The 25842-nt window shown below is 42.4% G+C and overlaps 1 protein-coding gene and 1 long non-coding RNA gene across 13 annotated transcripts in view; one reads left to right on the top strand and one right to left on the bottom strand.

Annotated features, from left to right (window-relative positions):
• Nucleotides 1-25842, top strand: part of LOC310828475 — a 35691-nt gene continuing 9849 nt past the window's right edge. The window contains exon 1 of the long non-coding RNA XR_014556941.1: nt 1-2410. This is a non-coding gene — a long non-coding RNA (uncharacterized lncRNA). The remainder of the gene's footprint in view (nt 2411-25842) is intronic.
• The window catches only part of PLCL2 (phospholipase C like 2), a 137621-nt gene continuing 128098 nt past the window's right edge, over nt 16320-25842 (bottom strand). For 10 of the 12 annotated variants that reach the window (XM_083705585.1, XM_083705583.1, XM_083705586.1 and 7 more), the window contains 2 exons: nt 22603-22712; nt 16565-17615 (listed from right to left, as the gene is read on the bottom strand). In XM_083705585.1, the coding sequence (XP_083561711.1) occupies nt 17436-17615; nt 22603-22712 (290 nt within the window). In that variant the 3' untranslated portion in view covers nt 16565-17435. Of the gene's footprint in view, nt 16520-16564; nt 17616-22602; nt 22713-25842 lie in introns of those variants that run through there. The other 2 variants (XM_083705582.1, XM_083705581.1) reach the window with 1 other exon arrangement.

Raw genomic sequence — 25842 nt, 5'->3', positions numbered from 1 at the left:
AAGAATCCCATACTCTACCAATTGAGCTGTCCCAGCTGTAATTTTAATATTTTGATTGGATTTTTATCATGCATTTCAATTATGGGTGTTTATATTTTAATGTCTGCACAATTGGTTTTTATACTTGCAAACCGCTTGGAAGCTTATTCTGGCATTAAGTGGTATATAAATAAATACATAAGACAGTACCGGCAATCGGTATTGGTGTCAGGTAAGTTTTTAATGTCTGATGTTTTATTGCTTTTTTATTGTTATTATTATCATTAATTCTGTTGGGAGCCGTCCAGAGTGGCTGGGGAAACTCAGCCAGATGGGTGGGGTATAAATAATGTTGTTGTTGTTGTTGTTACAGTATTGGGCTGAGACAGTGAATAAACCCTCTGCACTCCTTTCTTGCACAAAGGGCAGGTTGTAGCAGGGCTGCACTTTTAGCCCCGGCCCCATTGTTTGGGTTTCTTTGTCCAAATACAATGGCTAAAGCGCCAGCCCCTCCTTGCACGTGTGGGTTGTGTGCCATTGGCACACTCACACAACCAACTTCTCTAATTGGGCAGCACCCCCTACATGTGAGGAGGTGCAAGCACCTTGGCTTGGCTTTTGCATGCAGACAACCACATGCAGTTGCTATGAGAAGAAGATCCATTGTTGGGACAGGGTGAAAAGAGTGGCTCCTCTCCAGTCTGCATACAGGTATGCTCTACATGGAAATAACAAGTGTGGGTGGCTTTAGTTTTTGTGTAATTCTCTCCTTTCTTGAGTGATGCACAAAGGGTGGAGAAAAGAGCTCCAAAAATGGGCCAAGCAGGAAAAAAGGAGGGAAGGGTTATTCAGGGGCTCACTAGTACAAGAAATTTTTTACTCTCGAGAGCTTGAAAAACCTGAGAATTCTACAAACCTAGCCAACTGCAAAAACAGCTTGGAATAATATCGGCACAAAACAGATTTCTCTTTCTCTGCATCTAAGGTGAGCCTTTGCAATGACCCTTCTGGGCTGCATTGTTTAGACTCCTCTTTCTAGTCCCTGGTTTGCCAATTGGAGAAGCAGGGATCTCTCTCAGTGTGAACAGCAGATGTCAGATATGCTGAATCCGGTTAATTAATGCATTTTTGCCTTTTGAGTCATACTGTACAAATATGTTTTGTTTACCCCTTTTTCTCAGTGCTACCATATATGCTGCGTAGATTACTCATATGGTGAGAGCATCTGGGGCTCTGTGTTGTGTGGTACAGGGAACGGGAATGAACCCGGACTCTCTGCCTCCCTTAACAAACAACTGATGCTGATAAAGCCTCGCTGTTTCAGCTGTCCATCTACATTGGTCCATGTAGCTCAGTATTGTCCACACTGATTGACAGCGGGTCTCCAGGTTTTTTAGGCAGGGTTCCCTCCCCCCCCATCCTACCTGGAGATAACAGAGATCAAACCTGTGACCTCTGCCACTGAGCTGTGGCCCTTCCTATGGCTGCCTTGCTACCAAATGTGCTTTTTTTCCTGGATCAGGACTTGTGTGAATAGTCACAGATACTCACAAACCATAATCAATGTTTTTTTTTGTATAGGCATTTCCACATCCCGAAGAAGGTGAACTTCCTTTAAGGCATCCGTAGGGAATTGCTCAACTTCTGTAACACAAAGCCAAAATAGCACAAAACCTTTGGAGAACTCTGAGGCTTACAAGAAATAAATAAATCCTCGCAGTGTTCTGCATCATTGTTTGTATTTGCCTGTCAAACAAGTGCTTGCTTCTTTCTATTTTCTTAGCTAAAAGACGGACACAAGTGTAGAAAATCTGAATGATGGTGGGGATGGAAGAGTCACGCTTTAAGAAGAAAGAGACAGTGAGAGACATGAATATTATTAAGACGCTATTAGGGCCAAATGCAGTGAAATGTACTTCACAGTCACCTGCTTCACAGGCTCAAGAAAAGAGTCTAGCTAAAGGAAAACAGAAGGAAATGGTTGCAGGGTGAACTGAAATAACCTGAAGATATCAAAACAAGCAGGTATCTTTACTGCTGTTTTTATCTTGACAATGTTGATTCTACTTATCTGCCTGTCCCCAGCCTGTTCTGCCCCTGCCCATTTTTTAATTCTTCGAAATTTCAACTATATTCATTTTCCTAATGACTTACATATTATGCTTTCATTCCTGTTAGGTCCCCCAGAGCACCACGTAGCAGCTGGGAGAATCCCAAAAGAGCAGTGGGCAATTTCTTAAAATATTGCATTGAAACAGGGTTAACTTGCCATCTGAACTCAGTTGATGAGGTAGATAGATCTTCTGAAGCAATGAATTCCATAACTTGATCCCTGTTGATGAGATGATCTGGTCTTGCATCCTTGTTCTCACATCTCAGAGGGTGGAGGAATAAATAACTAAACATCTCCTAGTCCTACAGGGCTTTGAAGGTAAGGGTCAGCATCTTGAATTTCACCAGCAAGCAAATTCAGAACCAATGTCACTGATCTAATATCAGTGTTTTGTAATATGGCTGAATAAACTAGGTTACCATCAGCAGGTTATTGGTAACTAGGTTACCAATACATATTGCACCAATTGACATTTCCAGACATTTTCAAGGATGACCCAGGTAGTGTTCGAAGATTTTGGCGGGGGAGTAGGCTGTATGCTGAGACTCTTCTAATTCCTGGCTAGCTTCCTGATAAAGCAATACAGTGGTACCTCGGCTTACAGATGCTTCAGGTTACAGACTCCGCTAACGCAGAAATAGTACCTTGGGTTAAGAACTTTGCTTCCGCATGAGAACAGAAATCATGCGGCGGCAGTGGGAGGCCCCATTAGCTAAAGTGGTGCTTCAGGTTAAGAATGGTTTCAGGTTAAGAACGGATCTCCAGAATGAATTAAGTTCTTAACCCAAGGTACCACTGTAGGCCATTAAGGAAACAAAGGGAACAGTTCTGTGCTAGGCCCCAAGAGGACCTTGCTTCCCCCATATCTGCTGCCTTGGACTCAAGCAAAAATCAGGCATGGCTCTGATTCTCTGGCTTCCCAGCCTGCTGCTTTGCTGCCAGCTTCAGGCTCACATAACTCTCAACTGTAGCCTTTGTCTTTATGTTTAAGGAAGCTTTTAATAGTTGATGAATTATTGTATTTAATATTTTGTTGGAAGCCGCCGAGAGTGCCTGGGGAAACCCAGCCAGATGGGTGGGGTATAAATATATTGTTGTTATTGTTGTTGTTGTTGTTGTGGTGGTGGTGGTGGTGGTGGTGGTACCTCGGTTTAAGAACAGTCCAGTTTAAGAACGATTTGGTTTACAAACTCTGCAAAACCAGAAATAGTGTCTTGGTTTGAGAACTTTGCCTCAGAATCCGAACGGTGGAAGGGCACCAGCGGCGGGAGGCCTCATTAGGGAAAGCGTGCTTCGGTTTAAGAATGGAATTCCGGAAGATTAAATTCGTAAACCGAGGTACCACTGTATTATTATTATAACCACCAGCCAGCTGAGGAAGGGGGACCTTCCCATTTCCCATCAAGCATAGAGCTGTTCCCTTTGTTTCCTTAGGGGTGGCGTGCAACACTATGACAGTATTTTAATCTGGAAGTGTCCAGGGTTCTGGGTAACTGGCAAAATTAATACAGTCATACCTCAGAAGACGAACGCCTTGCAAGTTGAATGTTTTGACTCCCGAACGCCGCAAACCCGGAAGTGAGTGTTCCGTTTTGTGAAGGTTCTTTGGAACCCGGATGTCCGACGCGGTTTTCACGGATTCCGATTGGCTGCAGGAGCTTCCTGCAGCCAATCGGAAGATGCACCTTGATTTCTGAACGTTTTGGAAGTTGAACGGACTTCTGGAACAGATTCTGTTCAACTTCTGAGGGACGACTGTATTCCCAAGTAAAGGCTGGAGCTGGCACTGCAGCTGAGGCTGGAAGCACGCTTTCAATTCTGGTTCAAGCTTGGCATGGAAGAGTCACGCTTCAGCAGTATTAATAGGAGCCCAGTTTTGAAAGGGCCAATGTGTGGCGACTCCTCATTTGCCTCCCTAGGGAAACATGCGCATAGGATTTCAAGACTATAGATGGCAGAGTCTCTGTTCACTACTACCATCTCCCCCGTAACCAAATTCTGGAAGCCGTTCAAACACCCAAGCATGGAAATACACATTTACACACGCTGTCTCAATCTGATGGCTTCCTTTTATGCCTACAGGAGCACCTATTTCAAACCGGCTGGTATTTTGTCCAGGGACCACGATAATAGGCTGAGCTGCCATTATGTCCTTGTTTGATCACATCATTACCACCCTACAAAAGAAGAAAACATTCTTTTCCACTGCTCCAGCCTTTGTTGTCTGCTGAAAATGCCTCCGTAGGAGATATTGCCATGGGGTGTTTTACACAGACCGTTTGTTAGAGAAAATAGAGGAGGATGTTCCTTTGCAGATTCCGACAAGCACAATCCAGCATTTAAGAACCGCATTTGTTCCTCCACGAGTCTCTCGTACAAGTGAGATACTTTTTTTCCTCCCCTTTAAAAGAAGCACCATGATATTAATTAATTTGGACAGAAACTCCTCCGTAGAACAGGTGGAGTCTTTTAGCCATTTGTATATTAACACTCCTAAGTGAGGAATGTTCCTTTCATGTCTGCTCTTTTTAAAGAAACCAAGTCTTCGTCATGCACTTCTGCGACGAGACATAGGAATGCACGCAGAGCCCTGCTGGACCAGACCAAAGGCCCTCCTGCTCCAACATCCTTTTCCCTACAGTGGCTGGTCATATGCCTCTGGGAAGCTCAGAATTAGGACACAAAGGCAGCAGCCTTCTCCGGCGGTTGCTCCCCAGAGTCTGGCATTCAGTGAAATGAGTGCGCAGAAGGTTGCGCATTGCCTTTTTGAAGAGTAGGCATTACTCTCCATGAATCTATCTAATTCCCTTTTAAAGCCATCTAAGCAAGTAGCCATGACTAAGCCCGTGTAAGAAACGCCATGAACAAATTAGACAGATTTCCCAGAGGTAACAAGTTAATTCAGAACAAAGCCACATGAGCAATAAAAGAGTCTAGAGAAGACCCCCCCCCCTCCTGAAAAGGAGCCTGCGTATTATTGCATGCTACTTGTGGCCTTGCTCATTGGCTTGGCCTCTAACAATAAATTTAATTGGCAGTCGTGGTAAATTAGGAATGGAAGGTGGTGCCTGGTGGCCAAGGTAAGGGCTGAGGCCCGTGTTCTGTCCAGGTGTATTCATGGCAAGTGAGGGAAATAGGGGTGGATTTGGGGCTTGCCATAAAAGTCTCAGCACACCCTTTTGCTGCTGAATAGAGAAAAATCAGGTTTGCAGGGGGAGGAAGAAACTCCAAGCCTAATATAGTCGGTGTGGGTACCTGCTTGCTCACCTTCTGCTCAACCTACGTGTATATATGCGTAAAAAAAGTTCCATGACCCTGAACCAGTGCTGACAAGAAGCATGTCACCTGTAAAAAGCCTTGGACCCGGGTGGAAACAAACATCACCATCAAATGAGTGCAATTGATCATGGCATCATAGAGCTGGGAGGTACCCCGAGGGTCATCTAGTCCAACCCCCTGCAATGTAGGAATGCTGCCACAGCCACCATTGGGTGGACTCAAACCACCAACCTTCTGGTTAACAGCCAGACACACCGACTCACTGCGCCACCTTTCTACAAGGTGTGCATCTTCCTGTGCATCACCTGATAAGTGCTGAAACCCGACTCCCTCGCTGGATTAGAAGAGCCTCCCCTATTCTTAGAAGGGGATTCAATTTTCAGAGTGGTTTAATAATCCTCCCTCCCAGGGAACTCCAAGAATTACAATTCTGTGAGCGGCATTAGGAGTCTCCTAACAACTCTCAGCACCATTAACAAACTACAGTTACCAAGATCCTTTGAGAAAGTAACAACTGCAAAGTGACATGAGAGTGCTTTAAATGGATAGTGTGGACGTGACCTAAGTGTCCCGTATTCCATGGATTCTGCAAAAGGCTGCACTGGCCCTTCATACCACAAGGGGAAGCAAAGAGAGTTTACTATTGCATGGATTGCAGAGGTACAAAGTTACACTCAAGTCCTAGAGGTGGTGTTTGTTTGTTTTAGCATAGCGTTTTTTCCCAAGTGTGGCTTTCTGGGAGGAAACGTGGGGCAGCTGCAGTTAGAATAGGTCCTACGCTGGCTATTAGGAAAAGTTGAGGACGATGGATGAGGCCAAACCATAGGAGACTATGATGGTGAAGGTGAAGATTAGGAACAAAGTTTACCCCTTTTGTTAGGATAATTTAGACATTGCATGAAGTGGGACTCGGACTCCTAGACCAGGCTATGGCCAAATGGGGAAAAAGGGTAGAGAGGGAGAGTCTGCTTAACCCTTTCCCCTCTTGTACTTTTTTTTAAGCACCAAATTGCAATCAGGCTGCTTTTTGAACTGTGAGCAGGGAGGGAAAGGCAGGGTCCCCAGATGCGCTTGACTCCAGTTGTCTTTTGGAGGGAGTGTGGAATGCAGGGGAAATAATGTACTCTATAGCAAGAATCTTAGAGCTGCTCTCCTGGGACAAGAGAGAAAGAATGTAAGCAGCTCCCTTTTGAAGACTGGCTTTCCGCTCCCGTTTTCTGCAGCAGCATTAATGTTGTGCCTCTAACATTAAGAACATGAGCTTTTGTTTGCTGTTAGTCCATCAGCAGGACACCAAAAAGAAAGCAGGAAGCTGAAGTCTATAAATATTATCACTTAATTATATGGGGTTTGTATCGATGAGTCTTCACCGCAGGCACCATAACAAACAAAGGGTTTCCTCTTATTGTAGCCATGTGATTTTATTATTTACTGAGAAAAGATAAGAGCTGCAAACTGGAAAGCAGAAGCACTCCTCTCTGATGCAACTATTTCACTCTCCCATTGCCCTGTGTTGCAAAGGCAGCCTTCCTAGAGTTTCTTCCAGCAATGTAGCAATTCCAGTGTGAGAGCCAGTGTTTTGTAGTGGTTAAGAGCGGTAGACTCGTAATCTGGGGAACCGGGTTCGTGTCTCCGCTCCTCCACATGCAGCTGCTTGGGCTAGTCACATTTCTCTGAAGTCTCTCAGCCCCACTCACCTCACAGAATGTTTGTTGTGGGGGAGGAAGGGAAAGGAGAATGTTAGCTGCTTTGAGACTCCTGAAGGGGAGTGATAAAGTGGGATATCCAATCCAAACTCCTCCTCCTCCTCCTCCTCCTCCTCCTCCTCCAGTGGAGGCTCTCACATGGACTCTGGGAAGCTCTTGCAAGATCTCATGAGAGCCTCCCAGAGCTCAAAAGCTATTTTTGTGCAAGGTTTTCCCAGCATGGAAATAGCTTTTAAGCTCTCCACCGTCATTGCATTTAATTTGCGCAATTTCAATTGGCCAGTCACCAAGTATGTCAAGTTGAAATTGTATAAGTTTAAAGGCGTGTAAGGTGTGAGTGATCTGTAATCTGTTTACAAATGTGCAGGTTGAACAGGTGCTAAATGGGCTTCAAAAGGTAGCATAATGTAGGAACCTAAATCTAAAGATGTTTGTTATAGCTTATAAAGCCCATGCGACCAAGCTGCTTGAAAGATCTCCTCTTTTGACAATCTGCTCATCCTTTAAGAACGGATGTTCTGACCCTCTCGAATGTGTCATTTGTAGGGGAAACCTACTGTGAAAGACACTTGTCTTTCAAGGAGATACGTTGATTGGTCTGTAGGATTCTTCCCCCCTGCTTAGTAGCACCTTGGCAAGTGGCAAGGGTTTGGGGTTTGCTTCATTGTTTGCTTTCACCCAGGCCTAAGTAGCAGCAGGATGTGGGAAGACCTGCTGGTGGGCCAGGTGTAGGCTGAGTACCTGCCAGCAGGAATGCAGCTGCAGAGTTGATTAACTGTGCTGGTCCCTGTAGATTAGCCTAGTTTGACAGGTGGTTTTAATTTAGGTATTAGGCCAGCAAGCCACCAAGAGTAGAAGAGAAGAGCTTTTTTCAGTTCCAGCACCTCACCAGTGCCATTCGAAGAGAACAAGGGAGGCATTCATGGTGAGTCCTGACACCTCTTTTTCTAGAAAAATAGCACTGTTGAAGAGTATATAAGTTTATCAGGTGGGGTCTGACCCCTGGAGGTTCATTGTAGGCCCTGACATAGCTCAGCTGGTAGAGCATGGGTAGGCAAACTTAGGCCCGGGGGCCGGATCCGGCCCAATCGCCTTCTAAATCCGGCCCGCGGATGGTCCAGGAATCAGTGTGTTTTTACATGAGTAGAATATGTGCTTTTATTTAAAATGCATTTCTGGGTTATTTGTGGGGCATAGGAATTTGTTCATTATTATTTTTCAAAATATAGTCTGGCCCCCCACAAGGTCTAAAGGACAGTGAACTGGCCCCCTGCTGAAAAAGTTTGCTGACCCCTGTGGTAGAGGATGAGGCTCTTAATCTCAAGGTTATGGGTTCAAGTCCCATGTCGGGTGAAAGATTCCTGCATTTCAAGGAGTTGGACTGGTGAGGATCCTCGTGGTCCTTCCAACTCTGATTCTGTGAAAGGGTGCAACAAACAGGCCAGCTGGAATCTTCCTGTTACTGATCACTGGAGCTCAGGGTAACTGAAGGGGGAAGTGTTTTACCTTGTTCGTGCTATGTTAGTTGGCTTGAAGTCTGTTTTGCTGCTTTTGTTGTGCTGTGTTTAAGCCTGCTATTTAATGAAAGCAATGTGCTGTCCCTGAATCAAAGAAGAAGAAGAAAAGCTATTGCATTTGGCAAAAACATCATTGCACCCTGGATGTGTGGAATGTTGGGTTATCTTCCTCTTTGTTTGAAAACTTTCCTCTCCCCCATAAGCATTTGATTCTGTTCCTGTTTAATGCATCTGGTTATGGTGCTGCTGTTTGTGGTTTTGCTACTCCTTTTAGTTAGTTAATTTGTGTTTTAATGGTTGGGTTATTTTTGCTTTTATATTTGTAAGCCTTTTTGAGCAACTTCTTGGTGGATGGGGGAAGTGGGGCATATACCCATTAACCAAAAATAGCTAAATTCATATTTGACTATCCTCCTGCATATCTTCATAATGTCGTGCTTTCTTGTTGTTGTTTCTGGAAATAATACAAGGTGATGCAGCATTATTAAAACAAGCATTTGGTGGCGGCGGGGGGGGGGGGGGCATAAGTAGCTTCTAATTGTATATTTTATGAAACAATGGAGATTTAGGACACACATCAAATTGATTCAATTTTTCATAGCAATAAAAGGTAAAGGTAAAGGTACCCCTGCCCGTACGGGCCAGTCTTGACAGACTCTGGGGTTGTGCACCCATCTCACTTAAGAGGCCAGGGGCCAGCGCTGTCCGGAGACACTTCCGGGTCATGTGGCCAGCGTGACAAAGCTGCATCTGGCGAGCCAGAGCTGCACACGGAAACGCCGTTTACCTTCCCGCTGGTAAGCGGTCCCTATTTATCTACTTGCACCCGGAGGTGCTTTCGAACTGCTAGGTTGGCAGGCGCTGGGACCGAGCAGCGGGAGCGCACCCCGCCGCAGGGATTCGAACCGCCGACCTTTCAATCAGCAAGTCCTAGGCGCTGAGGCTTTAACCCACAGCACCACCTGCGTCCCTTTTCATAGCAATAGAAATGATTAAAAATCCATCTATACAGATCAGAGAAATGTTTTCAGGGAAGAAGGAAAAGATAGCAAACTATGACAGATGCTAAATGTTAATCCTTCATCTAGTCTAGGAAATTGTAGGAAAGTAATAGAATACCTGGAAATTTTGTGGCATATGGAAGAAGTTGGAGGCAGAAGGAGACTGACCTGATCTTTCAGTGATATTTATGTTAAAAATAAAACGTATTGGGATGACCTAGAGATATGCAATTAAAATGAATAAGAAATGAATGCAATTCAGATGAATGTTTAAAATGAAAATGAATTGAGAAATTAAAACAAACATTTGCACACCTTTTAGTAAAGAATTTTAGCCTCTTGCAACTTGAACAAACAGTACCTAATCGACACAAACTTTACTGTGTTCTTGAAATTAAAGGGTTTAGTTTGTTCATATTTCCTGGCATACCGATTTAACTGTGTTCTTTTAAGATTTATTTATGCTTAAGTGGGCTGTAATTGTGCTGTGCTTTGTGATGCCTTCTGAGCACTAAAGTCAAGTCATCCTGTACTATATTTGAAACTGATTTATTAGCTGAACAACATAATTACACAACATAAACACCATTAAGCATGGTAGATAAATGTAAACATCTAGCAGGTCTTGCCTCTTTCCGGTTGTAACATTGCCCTAAAGCTAAGTGGTCACTAATTTAATTCAGACTGAAATTAGTTGCCAACTATGTCAACTGCATTATTCAACTTTTTAGAAATAGTGTATTACACTGAAGCTGGCTGGGAGATTACCCTGAGGTATGCTGCTTCAGTCTAAAGAATCGCACACACTACTAACATTTTGGGAGCTGTAGTTTTTTAAGGGTACTAACGCCCCTCTTCCTCTCACAGAGCTTCATTACTCAGAGTAGCTTAACACCCAATTCCTCTTTCAGGAAACTCCAGGAATCATAGTTCTGTGGTTTTCTAACAACTCTCAACACCCTTAAACTGCAACTCCCAGAATTCTTTGGGAGAATCCATAACTGTTTAAAGTGGTGTCATAGTTCTTTAAATGTACGGTGTGATTGTGGTCCTGGTCAAGATTAGCTGGTTATCTTTGTGTTCTTAACAGCTATGAGTTCTTATCAGGTGGAATAAAAATAAGATTAGGTAGGTAGGTAGGTAGATAGATATAATAAACCTTTAATTTGTGGGTGCTGCTTAGCCGCAAAAATACAGAAGGCCTCCAATGAAAAGTATTTGGTGTTCCAGAAGTGTGCATCTCATCATAGCTAAAATAGGCACATCATGAAATATGTCAGAATCAGATAGCAGCCTCAGCACTGTCACTTTTTGCAGAGCAGGGAGACAAAATAAGCCCCTTTCTCGGTAATTGGTTGCTCTACTGTACTTATCCCCATTTTCTTACTGCCAAGTCTCATTTGCTCATTTATTCTGTGATTTGGATTGACAGGGCCTCTCCACAGTCATTCTCATTACAGTAGCCCAAGGGGCATAGTGGTCTTACTTAACGTAGGAAGGACTCAGACAGGGAAATGTTGCCTGCTAGAATCCTGCTCAGAAGATTCTGTAGTGCTGATCATGGCATTTGATTCTTTCCTACCTCCTGGTAACTTGCTAGATGAGGCAGCCGGCACGACTGTAGTTCATCAGCCAGTGGGTGTTTCTCTGCCAGGGAAGGGAAAGAGCTGATTGTGGGACTTCTGCTTCCAGTGCCTGCCTTGGGATATATGATGTGGGGTTGAGGGGAATTTGGTGTCCTGCCTCAGACAGCAAAATGTCATGGGATGACCCTGGCTGGTGCTATGGATAAACGTTCTGTGCATTCCATATCGTGTGCAAACACATTTGTCATGTGGCTTGTGTCCATTTGTGTTCAGACCTAGGCTTCGAACCACGCCCTTTCTTGCTTCCAGACTCTGCATGTGATTGGGCTTTCTGTATGGTGAATGAATGTATATGTGGTGAGGTGCATGGCATGCTTACATAGGCTGGTTCTTTACCCGCTACCAGAATCTTTAACAGCACTAATGCATTCACAAGCATATTTAGCACATACATGCAGATTTCAGAAGGCATGTGCTGCTTGACTGAGAGCAGAAAGGGCCGGGTGCGAAAATGAGAAAGACATTTCACTTAATCCTGTGGCGGAAAGCAGGGCTTGTGAGCCTTTGTACTTGTCACTAGTCATAAAAAACAATATCCTTCATGGCTTGTGCTTAATTCATTACCATTTCAATATGAAAAAGGGCTCCATCCCTTGCAAGCCTTTTATCCCCTAATTAGATTTTCCTGTTATTGATGCTCTCATAATAATGGCTGCATCTGAATGGAATTTATGCAGTTAGATGACATTTTTAAAAAAAAAACACAACTGCACAGAACCAGTGCATAGAGCACCATATGTAAAGTGCCACTAACTGCATGTGGTTTCCCTGATAAGCTCTCTGCACTGTCTCTCTCTCTCTCTCTCTCTCTCTCTCTCTCTCTCTCTCACACACACACACACACACACACACACACACACACACACCCTCTCAACCATCTAATGTTGTGACATCTGTGGCATTTAAATGTCTTACTATGAAATGTTTCTCTTCGCGCCCCCCCCCCTTTCAAGTACAAAATCCTTTAACACTGAGGCAAATCGTGCTCAGTAGAGAAAGCGAATGCGTGCGTCGGAGTGATTTAGAGGACATTGTATTTCCAATGATGTCATTGTAAATGAGGCTGAGCATTTCGGCTGAAAACACCCATCTGAAAGCCAAGACCTTTCTGGCGGTGGAAATTGCTCAGAGGCTGCTCAGGGCTTTACCCACATCCAGTAGATTAGGAATGGGGAGCCTGTGGCCCTCTGAATGTCACTGGACTACAATTCCCATCAGCCCCAGCCAGCATGGCCAATGGGAAAAGATGATGGGAATTATAGACAAACAACTTCTGCAGGCCTGCAGCTCTGTTGTAGATACATTGAGTTGCTGTTGCGTTTTATCAACAGACAAGCCTTCTGACTTAGTGTGTTTGTTGCATTAGTGGCATTTAGTTGTTCAGACTTGTTGGTGGTCTACAACAAATAAAAGAAAAGCAACCAACTAGGTCTTTAATGTATGCACACAGCTGGTGAGTGGCCTGATAAAAATGTGGTTTATTCTGCAAAAAGCGGCATCTAACCACTAACTGAATTTCTTCGTATTAACACATCTAAACTAGTACCGTTGTTTGTCAGGAAATCATTTACTAGCTTTGTGTTGTCCAAGTGACCACAAAAACAATAGGGTATCTTGTAGTTCTTTAAAAAGTTTCCAAGTAGTTCTATCTGAGGAGGGTGCAATGGCGTGCCAAGTTATTATTATTAAATAGTATATAGGGGGATAATGATATTCAGCATTAGCCATACTCAGAGCAGACACACTGGAATCAACAGAGTTACATAATGTAAGTCCATTTATTTCAATGTGGCAGCTTGGAGTATGACAGATGTTGGATATTGCCCATAATTAAGAATTAATCCTAGTTTCCTTAAGAAGTATCTAGGCCTGTGTTTTGAACAGGGACAAATCTCAGCACTATGATTCATTACCATTCTATAAATGATGACCAGCACCATGGTTTTCAGCCAAATTGGAATTGCGTGCTGAAAAGCTCTGTCTTATACAGATTTATTTGGTCCATCTACATCAGTATTTTTTTTACAGAGATTGGCAATGGTTTTGGGCAGACCTCTTGATGCAGCCATACCTGGAAAAGCCAGGGGTTGAACCTGAGGTCTCCTACGTGCAAAGTATTGAGCTGAAGCCCCAAAATTCCATCCAGTTGTGAGCGCCTCATGCTATTTAGCCAAGTGAAAAGTGTTATCCATCATTTAGCAGTGGTATCCTGAGTCGGGCTCAACATGTTAAATTTTATTTGGCCAATACTGGTTTGTTTAGCTGCAAAAGCAAGTTTTGACTGACTTATCATAGAATGATTGTCATCATTAGGCTAAATAGCTCAGCACAACCGCTGAGGAGGATTTTGTTTTAACGTAATGTAACCTTTCCCAACCCAATATCCATTTGAAGTGTTTTAATTAAATAAATAAGCCTGTGTGAAGGAAAACGGGCACTTGCCTTTTAAAAACCATGTAAATGGGGTTTTAAGTGATTCAGCAGAAAGCTGTTGCTGAGGGCCACTATACTGATAGAAGTATTTGGTGTATTATACTCTTTGCAGAAATCAGGATACATTGGGCAGTGTTGCAAGAACAGCCAAAGGTAATTCAAATATCTGTGCTTCACCATCAGATAACTTACATGGTTATATGATAGCATGCTGGTGTGGAGTGGTTATCTCAGATCAGCTCTTACAGAGAGCCTTGTAATCATGTGATACCCGCTGGTGGAGACAAGTTTATCAAGTGAAACCCAGAGTGTGTCATAAGTACCACCTCACTTCATCAGAGAAAATTGGATTCCACTTTAATCGGATAGAGTATTGATAAGTGTTTCACTTCCAGTGTAAGGATTTTTTTTAACTGCTTCAAAGTGGGGTGGGAGGAAGCTCCACATCTTTAACCCAGGGGGTATCAGGTTGACAGTTCAATAGCGGGAGCCATAGAAGCAAATTTGACTCATACAATGCTAGGGCAACCTAGCCATTTTTGTCACTTTCATCATTGTCTGGAATACGAAATATATGAGCAGGTTCACATTGTCAAGTCACACCAACATTAAAAACAACAAACTGCACTTCCTGTTGAATTCCCTTTTCTACACGAATATTAATAGTTGCCAATGCATTGGGTCACCCTATGCAGCATGGACATATGAAATAAACCCAGGCCAATGTATCGTGCAAGTTCCCATGTAACTGCAAATGCCCTTTAAGTTTTTGCAAAATAAACGGCTTCTAATATCATGCTCCCTGATCCAGCAAATTGCTCCAGGTGCAGCTGCTCCATTGTCCATCCCATAATGACAATGAATTGTTCCTTAAGCAACATTAAGAGCACTTCACAGCAAGCCCTGTCTTGAACAAGGGTTGCCAGCTGTCTTGTTTTCCACATGATATCTCACCTTGGAGACTCTATCTTCCTTCAAGCAAGAGCCAATTATTTGTCCCCTACACAGAGGCTTAAGGGACAAATCATGCTGCTGCCTGCACAACTTTGGGGCCTTTTGGGGGGGCACTGTGAACAAGCCTTTCTGACATCGGTTGGAAATGTCCATCAGACATTTCTCCTTCATTTTTTTCCTCAGCTTATTAATAAGGCAGGTGCAGGGAGTCACTGGAATAAAATTGGAGCTCCTGTAACATTGGTCCTCATGCACATTGTGGCAGGTAAGAATGGTAGGATATGACATTAGTTTGGGTAACTAAACTTGACTGAAGGAGCCATGATTTGGTTTCTGGTTCTTGAGCAGAGAAGCCCTAATTCCCTGTTCTCAACCAAAAAGTTCTTCCTCCCTCTGCCATTCCTTTTAGTCTTGTCCTTTCCTTGGTTGGTGCACCCAGTACCATGCAATCAGCAAATGCCAATAGATGTGACTCTGTCATATTTCCATGGGCTCAGGCAGCTGAGCCAATGAGCCAAGTCACTAGCACAAACTGCAGAAAGATGTTGTGCCAGTTATGTTTTTGCTCTGGGAGGCAGTGCAGTGCAGAGGAAGGGACACCACAAATGGGATTGCAACATTAAAGGAAACCATTGCACTTTACTCTTGCTGTGCTTAAGTTTTAAGGAAGAGGTTTCTTTTCGTGAAGAAAACAAAACCAGATGAGGCACAGGCAGGAAGCAGAACTTCCCGGTGATTTTAGGTGTGTTTTGACGGCTTGATATTGCACTGTTAGGCTTATCTATATCTTTAAAGGTGTTTGGAAGGCAACTGGAGGACAGCAACATGCAATGATAAGGCTGCTAGTTCACTGAGCAAGAAAGTATCGTCTATCCCAGCATAGTTTAAGATAAGCAGAACACAGATAGCCCTTCTTTAGTTCCACAACTTGATACCGTTTCAAGTTTTAAGTCCACTGGACTTGAAAGGGGTGGTAAATTTGCATGACCACAAGACTAACACAACTGTAGTCTTTGCTTAAGTGGCGACCCACAGTTCAGAGGCTAGAGGCCTATTTAAAAGCCATCCCTTACCCCCACCTCTCTCATGAAAGGGGAAGTGAGCTGTTCTGCTGGTTGTACCTCTTATTTGGCCACACCCAGGCTGTGCCCATCTCCGCCCATTCAGCAGAGAACTAGCAAAGAAAAAGTGTCCAAGATTGGTGAACCGATTCTGCAGATGCAAAGTTAATGCAATCTACTCTGTATAGCCTTTCACTGTAGGACTGCCTCTAGTATTGTCACTGGCTGATCCACTGTTCAGGTGGTAGTCCTAATTCAGTCCTTAATGCTTCAGCCTACAACATTGCAGCTATTTATACTTGAACCTAGGGCTTTTTTCAGCTGGAACTCAGCGGAACTCAGTTCCGGCACCTCTCAGGTGGGCGCCATTGCCATGATAAAAGAACAGAACATTTCCCCAGAAAAATAGCACTGCTTGAACTGAAATCATTTCAGTAAGAAATCCTAACTGTGTTGCTTAAATGGTGTATCTTTTATTGAGAAGGCTTTGCTGGAAGGGAATGGTGTTTCTGAGGTGCACAAAACATTTTGGATCAATCTTGTCTTATCAGCTGAGCATGGTAAGCACTCACTTGATTATCAGGGTTGACGCTGGCACTCAACAAAAAGACAATTTAAATCTCTTAAAAATGACTTCATTTGCTTCAAATTTATTGCACCTTGTGATGTCGTACCCCATTTTATTATTTTTAGCAGAAACATTAGGAGGCAGATCTTGGTTTGTATATTCAGCTTACAGTGAGTATGAAATTTCGAAAAACAAATCCATGTTAAAACCACATAATGGGAAGATTGATGGATTTGGAAGTTTAAAAAGGCTATTTAAAAACCTGAAACAAAACAAAAAATTGAACTTCAGTTTTAGGCCAATAACATGGGAATTGTATCATAAAACATTTTAATGTGAATTACTTCTTCACTTCCACAAAATGATAAAACTATGTACAGTATTTTGTTTGCAGTTTGGTCACTTTTACATTAGCTGTAGACATCTGCAGATGTTCTTAGGTGGAAATAGGTATATGCACCTTACTCAGGCATTTAATGGCTGACTGATTGCACATGTTCCTTCTATGCAACGGCTCTCCCACAGTGCACTGTGCCAGGAGTAAGCACTTTGTATTTACATTCCCCTTTTTATTTATGGCTCAACAACAAAAAAGAAACCCAAAAGAGTAGCACTTTCAAAGCTGAACACTGCCAAATATCTTCGTCATAGAATTTTGCTTAATCTGTGCATTTGCTTACATTTTCAGCCCTGATTTTTAAGTTAGATGTGCAACAACAGGCCTAACACAACAAACTATTATAGAACTGCACTGCTCCTAAATCAAGGAATCACTGCACACCTAAATTTTCCCCAAAAATCAAGGCACTTTTCTGAGCAATGACAAAAGCTCCTTCCCTTGCCATTATGATGTATTTCCAGTCAGGAAAACCAATTTGTTTTTCTGTTAAATGACAATGATATTTTTCTGCACAAGATTATTGAATCATGACATCTTTTACACATATACAGAGTGTTTTAGCCAGCAATATTATTTCCATGTTAGAACAATTCAGTTGCCTCTGCACACAGAATTGCTATGTACATTCACAGTTTTCATGGATAGTAATTAGCCTCTCCAGTTGTGCTTTTAAAATTCCAGGATTTCCCCTCCCACTAGTAGTAAGTGCAAAGCAAAATGTCTTGTGCAGCTACAGTGGTTGCAGAGTTATAAACTCCAAAATAATGAGAATGTTCTTTCATTCTCCATTTTCTTCACCCGCCTTTTCAGGTATAGCCTCCAGGCTTCGACGGGGCTTTGAACCCTCGGTTGTTTCTGATCCTGGCTTGTTCAGTCCACATGAAACAGTAGCATAGTGGATTTGCTTTAGGTTCTCCAGGGCTTTGTTCTTAGCATCTTTGAGAAGATCAGCCTGCCCCTGTTAAGAACAAAAGCAGTCACAACTATCAATAATGAGACCATTTTCTAGACTTGATTTATTGTGCCACAGCCTAGTTCATGAAGATGAAAACCAGATTACTTTGAGCTAAGACACACACACACACACACACACACACACTGGATTGAACTGCATTCAACTGGCTGGATGCATTTAAAAGACAATAATATTTCCCACCAAACAATTCTGGGCAAATAACTTTTGCTAAGAGTTTTATTGTTGTGGAAGGAATCCAAGAGCCATCAGGAGTTTATTATTCATTGTGATCCAGCAACTGCACTGCCTTTATACTGAGCTTCTTTGTAACATTCAGAGTTAGGAAGAGAGTGCCCAGGGATAGCAGCTACCTTTCAGAAAAGAAAGATGCATGTGTGTGCATGACCACAGGCTTCAGGTTATTTTCAGTTTCATTGGCCAGCACTCCAGGCGTAGGCAGGAGAGCCCTGTTCTGAACAGGAGTTCCAAAAAGTAAGTGGTTTTGGCATGGGCTGAATGGTTTATGGGGTAAAGAAAATGAGCATCTAGGAAGGGTTGGGTGATATAAACATCACATTTTTTCATTAGCAACTCCTTTGGAGCTGTTGGTGGGATGGCAGCATAGTCCTCTCGTAAGCGTAAGGAAAACTGCTTCTAGGACAATTCCCCGACTTTCTCTGGAGGGTGGAATGCTTTGCAGAGCAGAAAACCACAAGTCTGGCAAGGTTCCAGACCTTGAGGATAAGGCAGACACTGCATTCTTCTAAGAAAAGCAGCTTGGACCATCAATTCATGGTCTAAGAATACAGAGCAAATCTTCTAGAACTGGGAAAGACACCACTAGCTGAATAATAAAACAGAAAGACCAAAACCCCTATGAACATTCATATGGCAATGTTGAGTTTTTTCCTGTAGGGAAGAACATCTATTCATTGGACTCTGGCTTCAGTGGCATTCTTTAATCTGTCAAAACAACACTGGTATCCTTTTAAAATTCCCATGAAAAAGGAAACAAAGAAAGATATATGAAACATTATATGGCAGAGCAGATGAATCATGTGTACGTTATCACAAATGTTTCTACGAATTTCAGCACATAATCATTTATTTAGTTCATGCTTTCACTTTGGTTTGTTTAAATCTAAGCTAATCTAGGCTGACTCTTGCTAAAATAAACCGAGTGAATTAAATGCTGGGTGCAATTTTCAGAGCGCTTAGAATCCAACTGCAGCCCAACTGAAGCAGTTTTCAGCTGCCTTGACTGCTTATCTGTTACTTGTAAATAAAGTGAGCTATAACTGACAGAAAATTCAGAAGCTGCTAGCAACTGCAGAGGAACCCCAAGCAAAACTCAACACTTGGAAATTTTTCTCTGCAAAAAGGGCATAGCCACATCCATGAAAACTCCAAAATAAGTCTTTGATCACAAATGTAAAGCAAATTATTTAAGAAGCTTAAGGCTGATACATGGCTTCCAGAGAACAGTTGCTACTGAGTGAGCTCCGAGGCCTGTTCCTAAAGGTGAGCAAGTTAATTTTAATGGGAAATAATTTAATAACACTTTCCACAAATGGCATATTCACTGCCCCATAAGGGCACTGTGATCGGCTAATGAAATCTGGCTAGTTTCTTCAAGGCTGGTGATTATTGGCTTGTGGTAACACAGAGCAGACTCTTTTACTCTCCCTACTGAAATACACGGCGTTTCCGTGTGCGGCACTGGTGCTGGCTCGCCAGCTGCAGCTTCATCACGCTGGCCATGTGACCCGGAAGTGTCTTCGGTCAGTGCCGGCTCCCGGCCTCTTGAGCGAGATGAGCGCGCAACCCTAGAGTCGGACACGACTGGCCCATACGGGCAGGGGTACCTTTACCTTTACTTTTACTGAAATACAAGAGTCCCTAAAAATGTTGACATTTCACCAGCTCCCTAAAAATGCGCTTGTTTAGGCAAACATTTCCCTGAATTGAACTTGTGGTTTGTTTTTAAACTGTTTGAATTGTTCATTTGCTTTACGTACATTTTAATTAAGGGTGTTTTAACATTATTGTGTATTTTAATTATGGCCTGATTTTATAGTTGTAAATGACTTATATGCCAAAATGGCTTCCAAGAGGTAAATTGACAAATAAAATGTTGCTTTCTGAAATATTACTAGTAAATGAATTTTTTCATAGGGTCCTGTTTGCTAGTTTTTGCATCTTAGGAGGGCAAACGGCAAGATAGTTTTCTTAAAATGACTTGTTCACTTTGTTCATCCCTCCACAGGTGATTCGTAAGTGCAGTGCTAGAGGCCAGGAAAGATGGGCTGTTTTGCTGAGATGTGTGGGAGGGAATTAAGATGAGGTTTACAGTTTGTATGTTGGATGTGTTTCTACAATAGAATTCTATGACAAGTTAGTGAGTGGGAAGAATGAAGCTGAGAGGAGGTGAGATGAAACTGTATTTTTGAAAAACTGAAAGAAAGCTTTCAAAAGTGTGTGGGAGAGAGAGAGTGTGTGCCATGAAATGTGATGTCGTTAAAATAGATTCCAGAGTTTAGTGCAGGGATGAGGTATTCGGTGGGCAAATGGGACCTTTATCTGTTTGGGGAAGAAAGACAGGAATTACAGGCAGGCAGCTGCACTAACTTTGCCACTTCTTCCATTTTGCTGAATGGAAAACATTGCTGAGAACAAATGGAAACAACTCTGCATTTTAATTGTATACTTCCATATGAAAAAAGGCTTTGTTTATTATATGATTTTAAATTCATGCAAAATGTAAAGCAAAAATGTTAAGATGGAGTTAAGCCTAGAGAAGTGTGAAGCAAGCATATGCCTAAAAAAGAAAAGATGTTAATACTTTCCCTCCTGTGTACCTCATTAAGTACCATTGATACTTTTCAAAAGAGCGGCAAAGTATTTAATTTTCTCTTCCTAACTGCATTAATGTTAATTCAGCTGCTTCCTTTCAAAGAAGTAAACAGATTTCTAATAGCTTCACGGAGCCTCTTTAGAGCCCTAGCCACTTCACATAAAAATCGGTTTTAATGATGCCAAGTTTATAGTCTGACAACGGGGGATTCTGATATCACTAGGATGTTTTTTAAAAAGAAAACATCGAAACAGGAACACCAACAACATTGGCAAATGTTCTTTTAAATAACTGTTTTAAAGGGGGGGAAAGTGCAATGATCTTTGATGTCTATCATTTCCCCATCTCATATATGGCCAGGCAAAGGTCTAAATCAACTAGTAAACCACCATGCTTATTCAAGGGGGTGCATAATAATCAGTATGTTTAATCGCGTCTTCAGGTTACTGTGGTGTGGATATAGCAATGAGAGGTTCAACCATGAAGCTTATGGTCATGGCCATAATGGTCTCCAAGTGTAATTTACTTCACATCGCTGTTGAGGACCTCATTTTATTTGCACAAGTTCCATGTGTCAAAGGGCAGGGTCTAAATATGACACAAGGTATATCCCCCGGGCCATTGATTCCATGTGCCAGTGGCCCTTATTTTAGACATGTGATCTTTTACAGGGAAGTAGCAGCCTTTGTGCACAAGGCAGCTGAAGAGGTTTAAGAAGAGTTACATTGAGGGTTGATACTAAGGTTGCCCCCTGAATGCAAAGGAGACTTCAGGAATTGCTTGCTCAGAAAATCCTGAAGATTATCTGTACCTCTTCATCCTTGCAGATTAGTGCTACTTCACAAGTGCAGATTAGTGCTACTTCACAAGGAGCCCCTGTTCCCAATAGGGCCTCTGCCCACACTTATTTTCACTGCATTCATTTCATCACTTTTCCATAATCTCCAGCTAAGAAGGTCAGTTAAACACATCAATAATAATAATATAATACATTTTATTTATATCCTGCCTCCCTGGCCAGAGCCGGGCTCAGGGTGGCAACACCAGTAAAATTACAATAAAAATATAATGGGGGGGGGGGATTTAAAATGCAGCCTCATTTTAAAAGTAGCCCATAGATCAAAACCATAAGAGGAGGGAAACATAAGGGTCAGACTGCGTCTAAACCAAAGGCCAGGCAGAACTGCTCTGTCTTGCAGGCCCTGCGGAAAGATGTCATGTCCCGCAAGGCCCTAGTCTCTTGTGACAGAGTGTTCCACAAAGTCGGGGCCAGTACTGAAAAGGCCCTGGCCCTAGTTGAGACCAATCTAACCACCTTGAGACTTGGGACCTCCAAAGTGTTGTCATTTGTGAACCTTAAGGTCCTCCGCGGGGCATACCAGGAGAGGCGGTACACAGGTCCTAGGCTGCATAGGGCTTTAAAGGTCAAAACCAGCACCTAAACCTGACCCTGTACTCCACCAGGAGCCAGTGCAGCTGGTAAAGCACTGGATGAATGTCATCCAGCAGCAAGGACACTGTAAGGAGCTTTGCCGCAGCATTCTGTACCTGCTGGAGTTTCTGAGTCAGCTTCAAGGGCAGCCCCGCGTAGAGCAAGTTACAATAATCAAGCCTAGATGTGACCGTCGCATGGATCACTGTGGCCAGATCAGAGCGAGAAAGGTAAGGACCAACTGCTTAATACGGCGGAGATGGAAAATGCCACCTTTGTGAAAGACCTCAGTTTGAGACCCTGGAGAGTTGCTGCCTGTCACAGAATCTGTTGCTGTTGGACTCCAACTCTTGTCTGCCCCAGATATCAAGGCCAGTGATGACGGGATGATGGGAGCTGGTAGTCCAGCAACATCTGGAGAACCAGATGTTCTCCACCCTTCATCATCTGTGCAGTTTTTATTCCTATGTCTTTGATAGCTAAAACTAGACAAGTATTCCAGCTGCATCTAATAAAGGGTGATGCTATACTGTTCATATCCAAGGCACAAATGTTTCTGTAAATACAACAAAAGGACGACATTTCCATTTTAAGTATAATCAAACTTTGTATTCAGTAGAACCACACTTGGTATATATAGTGTAATCATATTTTTGGCCATGGTGGTTTATGTTTCAAAAAGTATTCAACTTAAAAAGACATACCTTTAGGATTGTAATATTCCAGGTAAAGCTCTCCACTGCTTTTTGTAGCTTTCTCTCCTTTAAACCTTCCTTGGCTCCTATACTTTGTAAATTCTCATGGAACTCCATCGCTGGGGGAAGGAAAAACAAAACAAAAGTGACCTAAGAGAATATAAAGAAAATGAAGCGATACCTTATACAAGAAACCTCTGCCAACTATATATTAAGTCGTGTAAGATTTGCTGCAGCACAATGATTAATTTGCTCTAAATTAATGTGAGAGAGCACACAAAATAACAGGGATCACAGCTGAGTACAATCTCATTTTCACAAGGGTCTAGGGAGGTTCACCTGGTGCCGCCTCTCTTCATCAGTGCCTCTGCTAAGCAATACAACATGATAGTGCATTCACTATTTTTGCATTAATACATACTGGATCTGATACGCTTGGTTTCTACCAACTAAACAAGGTGTCAGTTAATGATGACAGCTCATTAATTCTGAAACACAGTGACTTACAAATCTTCTTTGCAATTTCAAAAGAGGAAAGCAAATAAAGGGCAATCTCAGGGCCCTTATAGATGAGTAAAATATTTTCCCCTTTAGAACTGTATTCTTGAAAGTTTCAATGCAGTGTCTAGAAAGGTTCTAAAAGGCAAAATAGGCAAATGGCATGAATGATAAATTGCCTCAGGAAACACACTAGAAGGCTGCCATCTGGCTAAAGAGTATTACTGCTAGAATGAATACTGTTGATAAAACGGCATATATGAAAAAGAAATGAAGTCTTAACAAGAAGAGTATCTTTCTGATGCAAAGAAACAGAATAACAGCTCTATGCAGATGGCTTTACCTGGTTGATGAGCTGAGGATACCACTTTAAGACACTGAGAAATCACTATGTATAAAAGTATTAACTTGTCAGGGAAATGACTAGGCTACAATTGTTCTACCTGACCTTCTAGGTTTTTTTTATGTGGAATTACTTTGTATGAAAGAGGATTCACTCATGTGAACCTCCATCTGAAGTCTGAGATGGGACAACACAAACGCACATACCCCTAGAGCAAAGATAAAACTATTGTACATTTTACCTTAAAAAGTTAGTAGAGATCTATGTAGACTCATGCATCTGCATAGACCAAGATACACAGAAGGATTTTTAATCCTAAACACAGCCCATGGGAAAATTCCACCGCAAACAAAGCTACACCCCCATGTGTTTGTGAGACTAAAAATGCAAGTCAAGGTTGTTGCTTCCTGAAAGAATTTGCAAAATCAGGATGCTATGTCAAAAATATTCATCTACCTTTCTCTTTACTCCTTCATAAAAGACGACTTGGTCATAATTAAATGCAGTGCAAAAAAATATCCAGCGACATATTTTTTTTGTACAAAACAAACAGGATAACTAAACACTGGAGGTTTATCAGCCAGACCAAGGTTACTTATTAATACAAATATTTGATAGGTTAATATTGAACCATATACAGTGGCTTGCTAAATCAGAACCTGAGCCATGGAGCAAGTCAGACTTCACACGCACACCCAGTTCAACAATTGCACCCACCACTTCCGCAATGCAACTTCAGCACTGAAGGCTTTGTGCACTGTGGGGCTCCGTGCCGTAACTACTTGAATCAACAGTTTGTGTCTTACTGAAAATGCCTGGGCATGGAAACAGTCTACATTGTTAGTAGGATCAGACATCCTTTCTATTGCCCATTTATGATGATTGCACATGCAAAAATTTGGCTTCACCTCCAATCTGTGCACATCCCATAACATCCTGGTGGAATCCTGTAACTTTTTATACCACAAACAATAGCTCAGTCAGTCTTAATCTCAGAGTTTTGAGCCCCGCATTGGGTAAAAGGTTCTTGCATCACAGGGAGTTGGACTAGATGACTCTCATGGTCCCTTCCAACTCTATGAATCTCTGAATCACATTTATTTTTGTTGTACTTTTGTTAACAAAAGTTATAATCCCTCTTGGGAAAGCATTGCAAAACAAACTAATACAAGACTAATGCACTAGAACATATTGCAGAAACATTGTAAATCACAGCCGTCATCTGAAGCAGTCCCTAGGAGCTTCAGTGTATAAGGACCACAACATTCTTCACACTGACACAAAGAAATGGTCCCATGAAGGCAGAACAATACCTCCAAAATGCATGTGCTAATCAGACTGCTTAGTTGGGATAATAAGTAATTCCACTGATACTTTTAGCAGTGCAATCCTGTGCCTGCCTACTCTGTCTGCTAAGTTCAATGGGTTCCTACTCAGAGTAAAGGTAAAGGTAAAGGGACCCCTGACCACAAGGTCCAGTCGTGACTGACTCTGGGGTTGCGGCGCTCATCTCGCTTTACTGGCCAAGGGAGCCGGTGTACAGCTTCCGGGTCATGTGGCCAGCATGACTAAGCCGCTTCTGGCGAACCAGAGCAGCACACGGAAACGCCGTTTAACTTCCCACTGGAGTGGTACCTATTTATCTTCTTGCACTTGATGTGCTTTCAAACTGCTAGGTTGGCAGGAGCAGGGACCGAGCAACGGGAGCTCACCCCGTCGCAGGGATTCGAACCGCTGACCTTCTGATCGGAAAGTCCTAGGCTCTGTGGTTTAACCCACAGCGCCACCCGCATCCCTTAATGAACCCAGTTCATGTCCACTAACCTCAAAGGACCCACTCTGAGTAGGACTAGTACTGAATACCACCCAATAGGCTTACTGACAGGTAAAGGGTTAAAGATTACAACCTTCCTAGACAAGAGTTCTAACTAAAAAGCTCTTTATGCCATTTAGACCAACAAAAACATCTTTATGTTTTCTTTGTGATAAATGCAATGGTATCAATTGCACATTTATTTCCAGCATTTTGATCATTAAATCTTCATCTGTTCCACTCAACTGCAAAAAATGCATTCCTATCTGGTCCTAAAAAATGTAATTACACCTGCAAGACATGTATTACTTTCTGCTTTACAAACAAAACAAAACAAAATAGGTAAAAAATAAATGACCTATAACTGTGAGATCCTCTGGCTCGCAACTGTATATACATTGCTTCCAAATGGCATAAATCCATCCTTAGAGAAATCCTGCCAACACACTATATTTTCACTATTTCATTGTCAAATAAAAGGTGGAAATAATTGAGACAGGGAAGCTGTATACTATGTATTATAAATATTATATGTGATTTTAAATGCTATTAAACTTCCCTGTCAGGTGGAAGCTGCTCATTTAATTCTTGTTCC

Source organism: Podarcis gaigeae (assembly GCF_964106915.1).
Source record: "Podarcis gaigeae genome assembly, chromosome: 12".
In the NCBI taxonomy this organism is placed as follows: domain Eukaryota; kingdom Metazoa; phylum Chordata; class Lepidosauria; order Squamata; family Lacertidae; genus Podarcis; species Podarcis gaigeae.
Note: the sequence above shows the minus strand (reverse complement) of the source record. Positions and strands in the feature narration are given on the sequence as shown.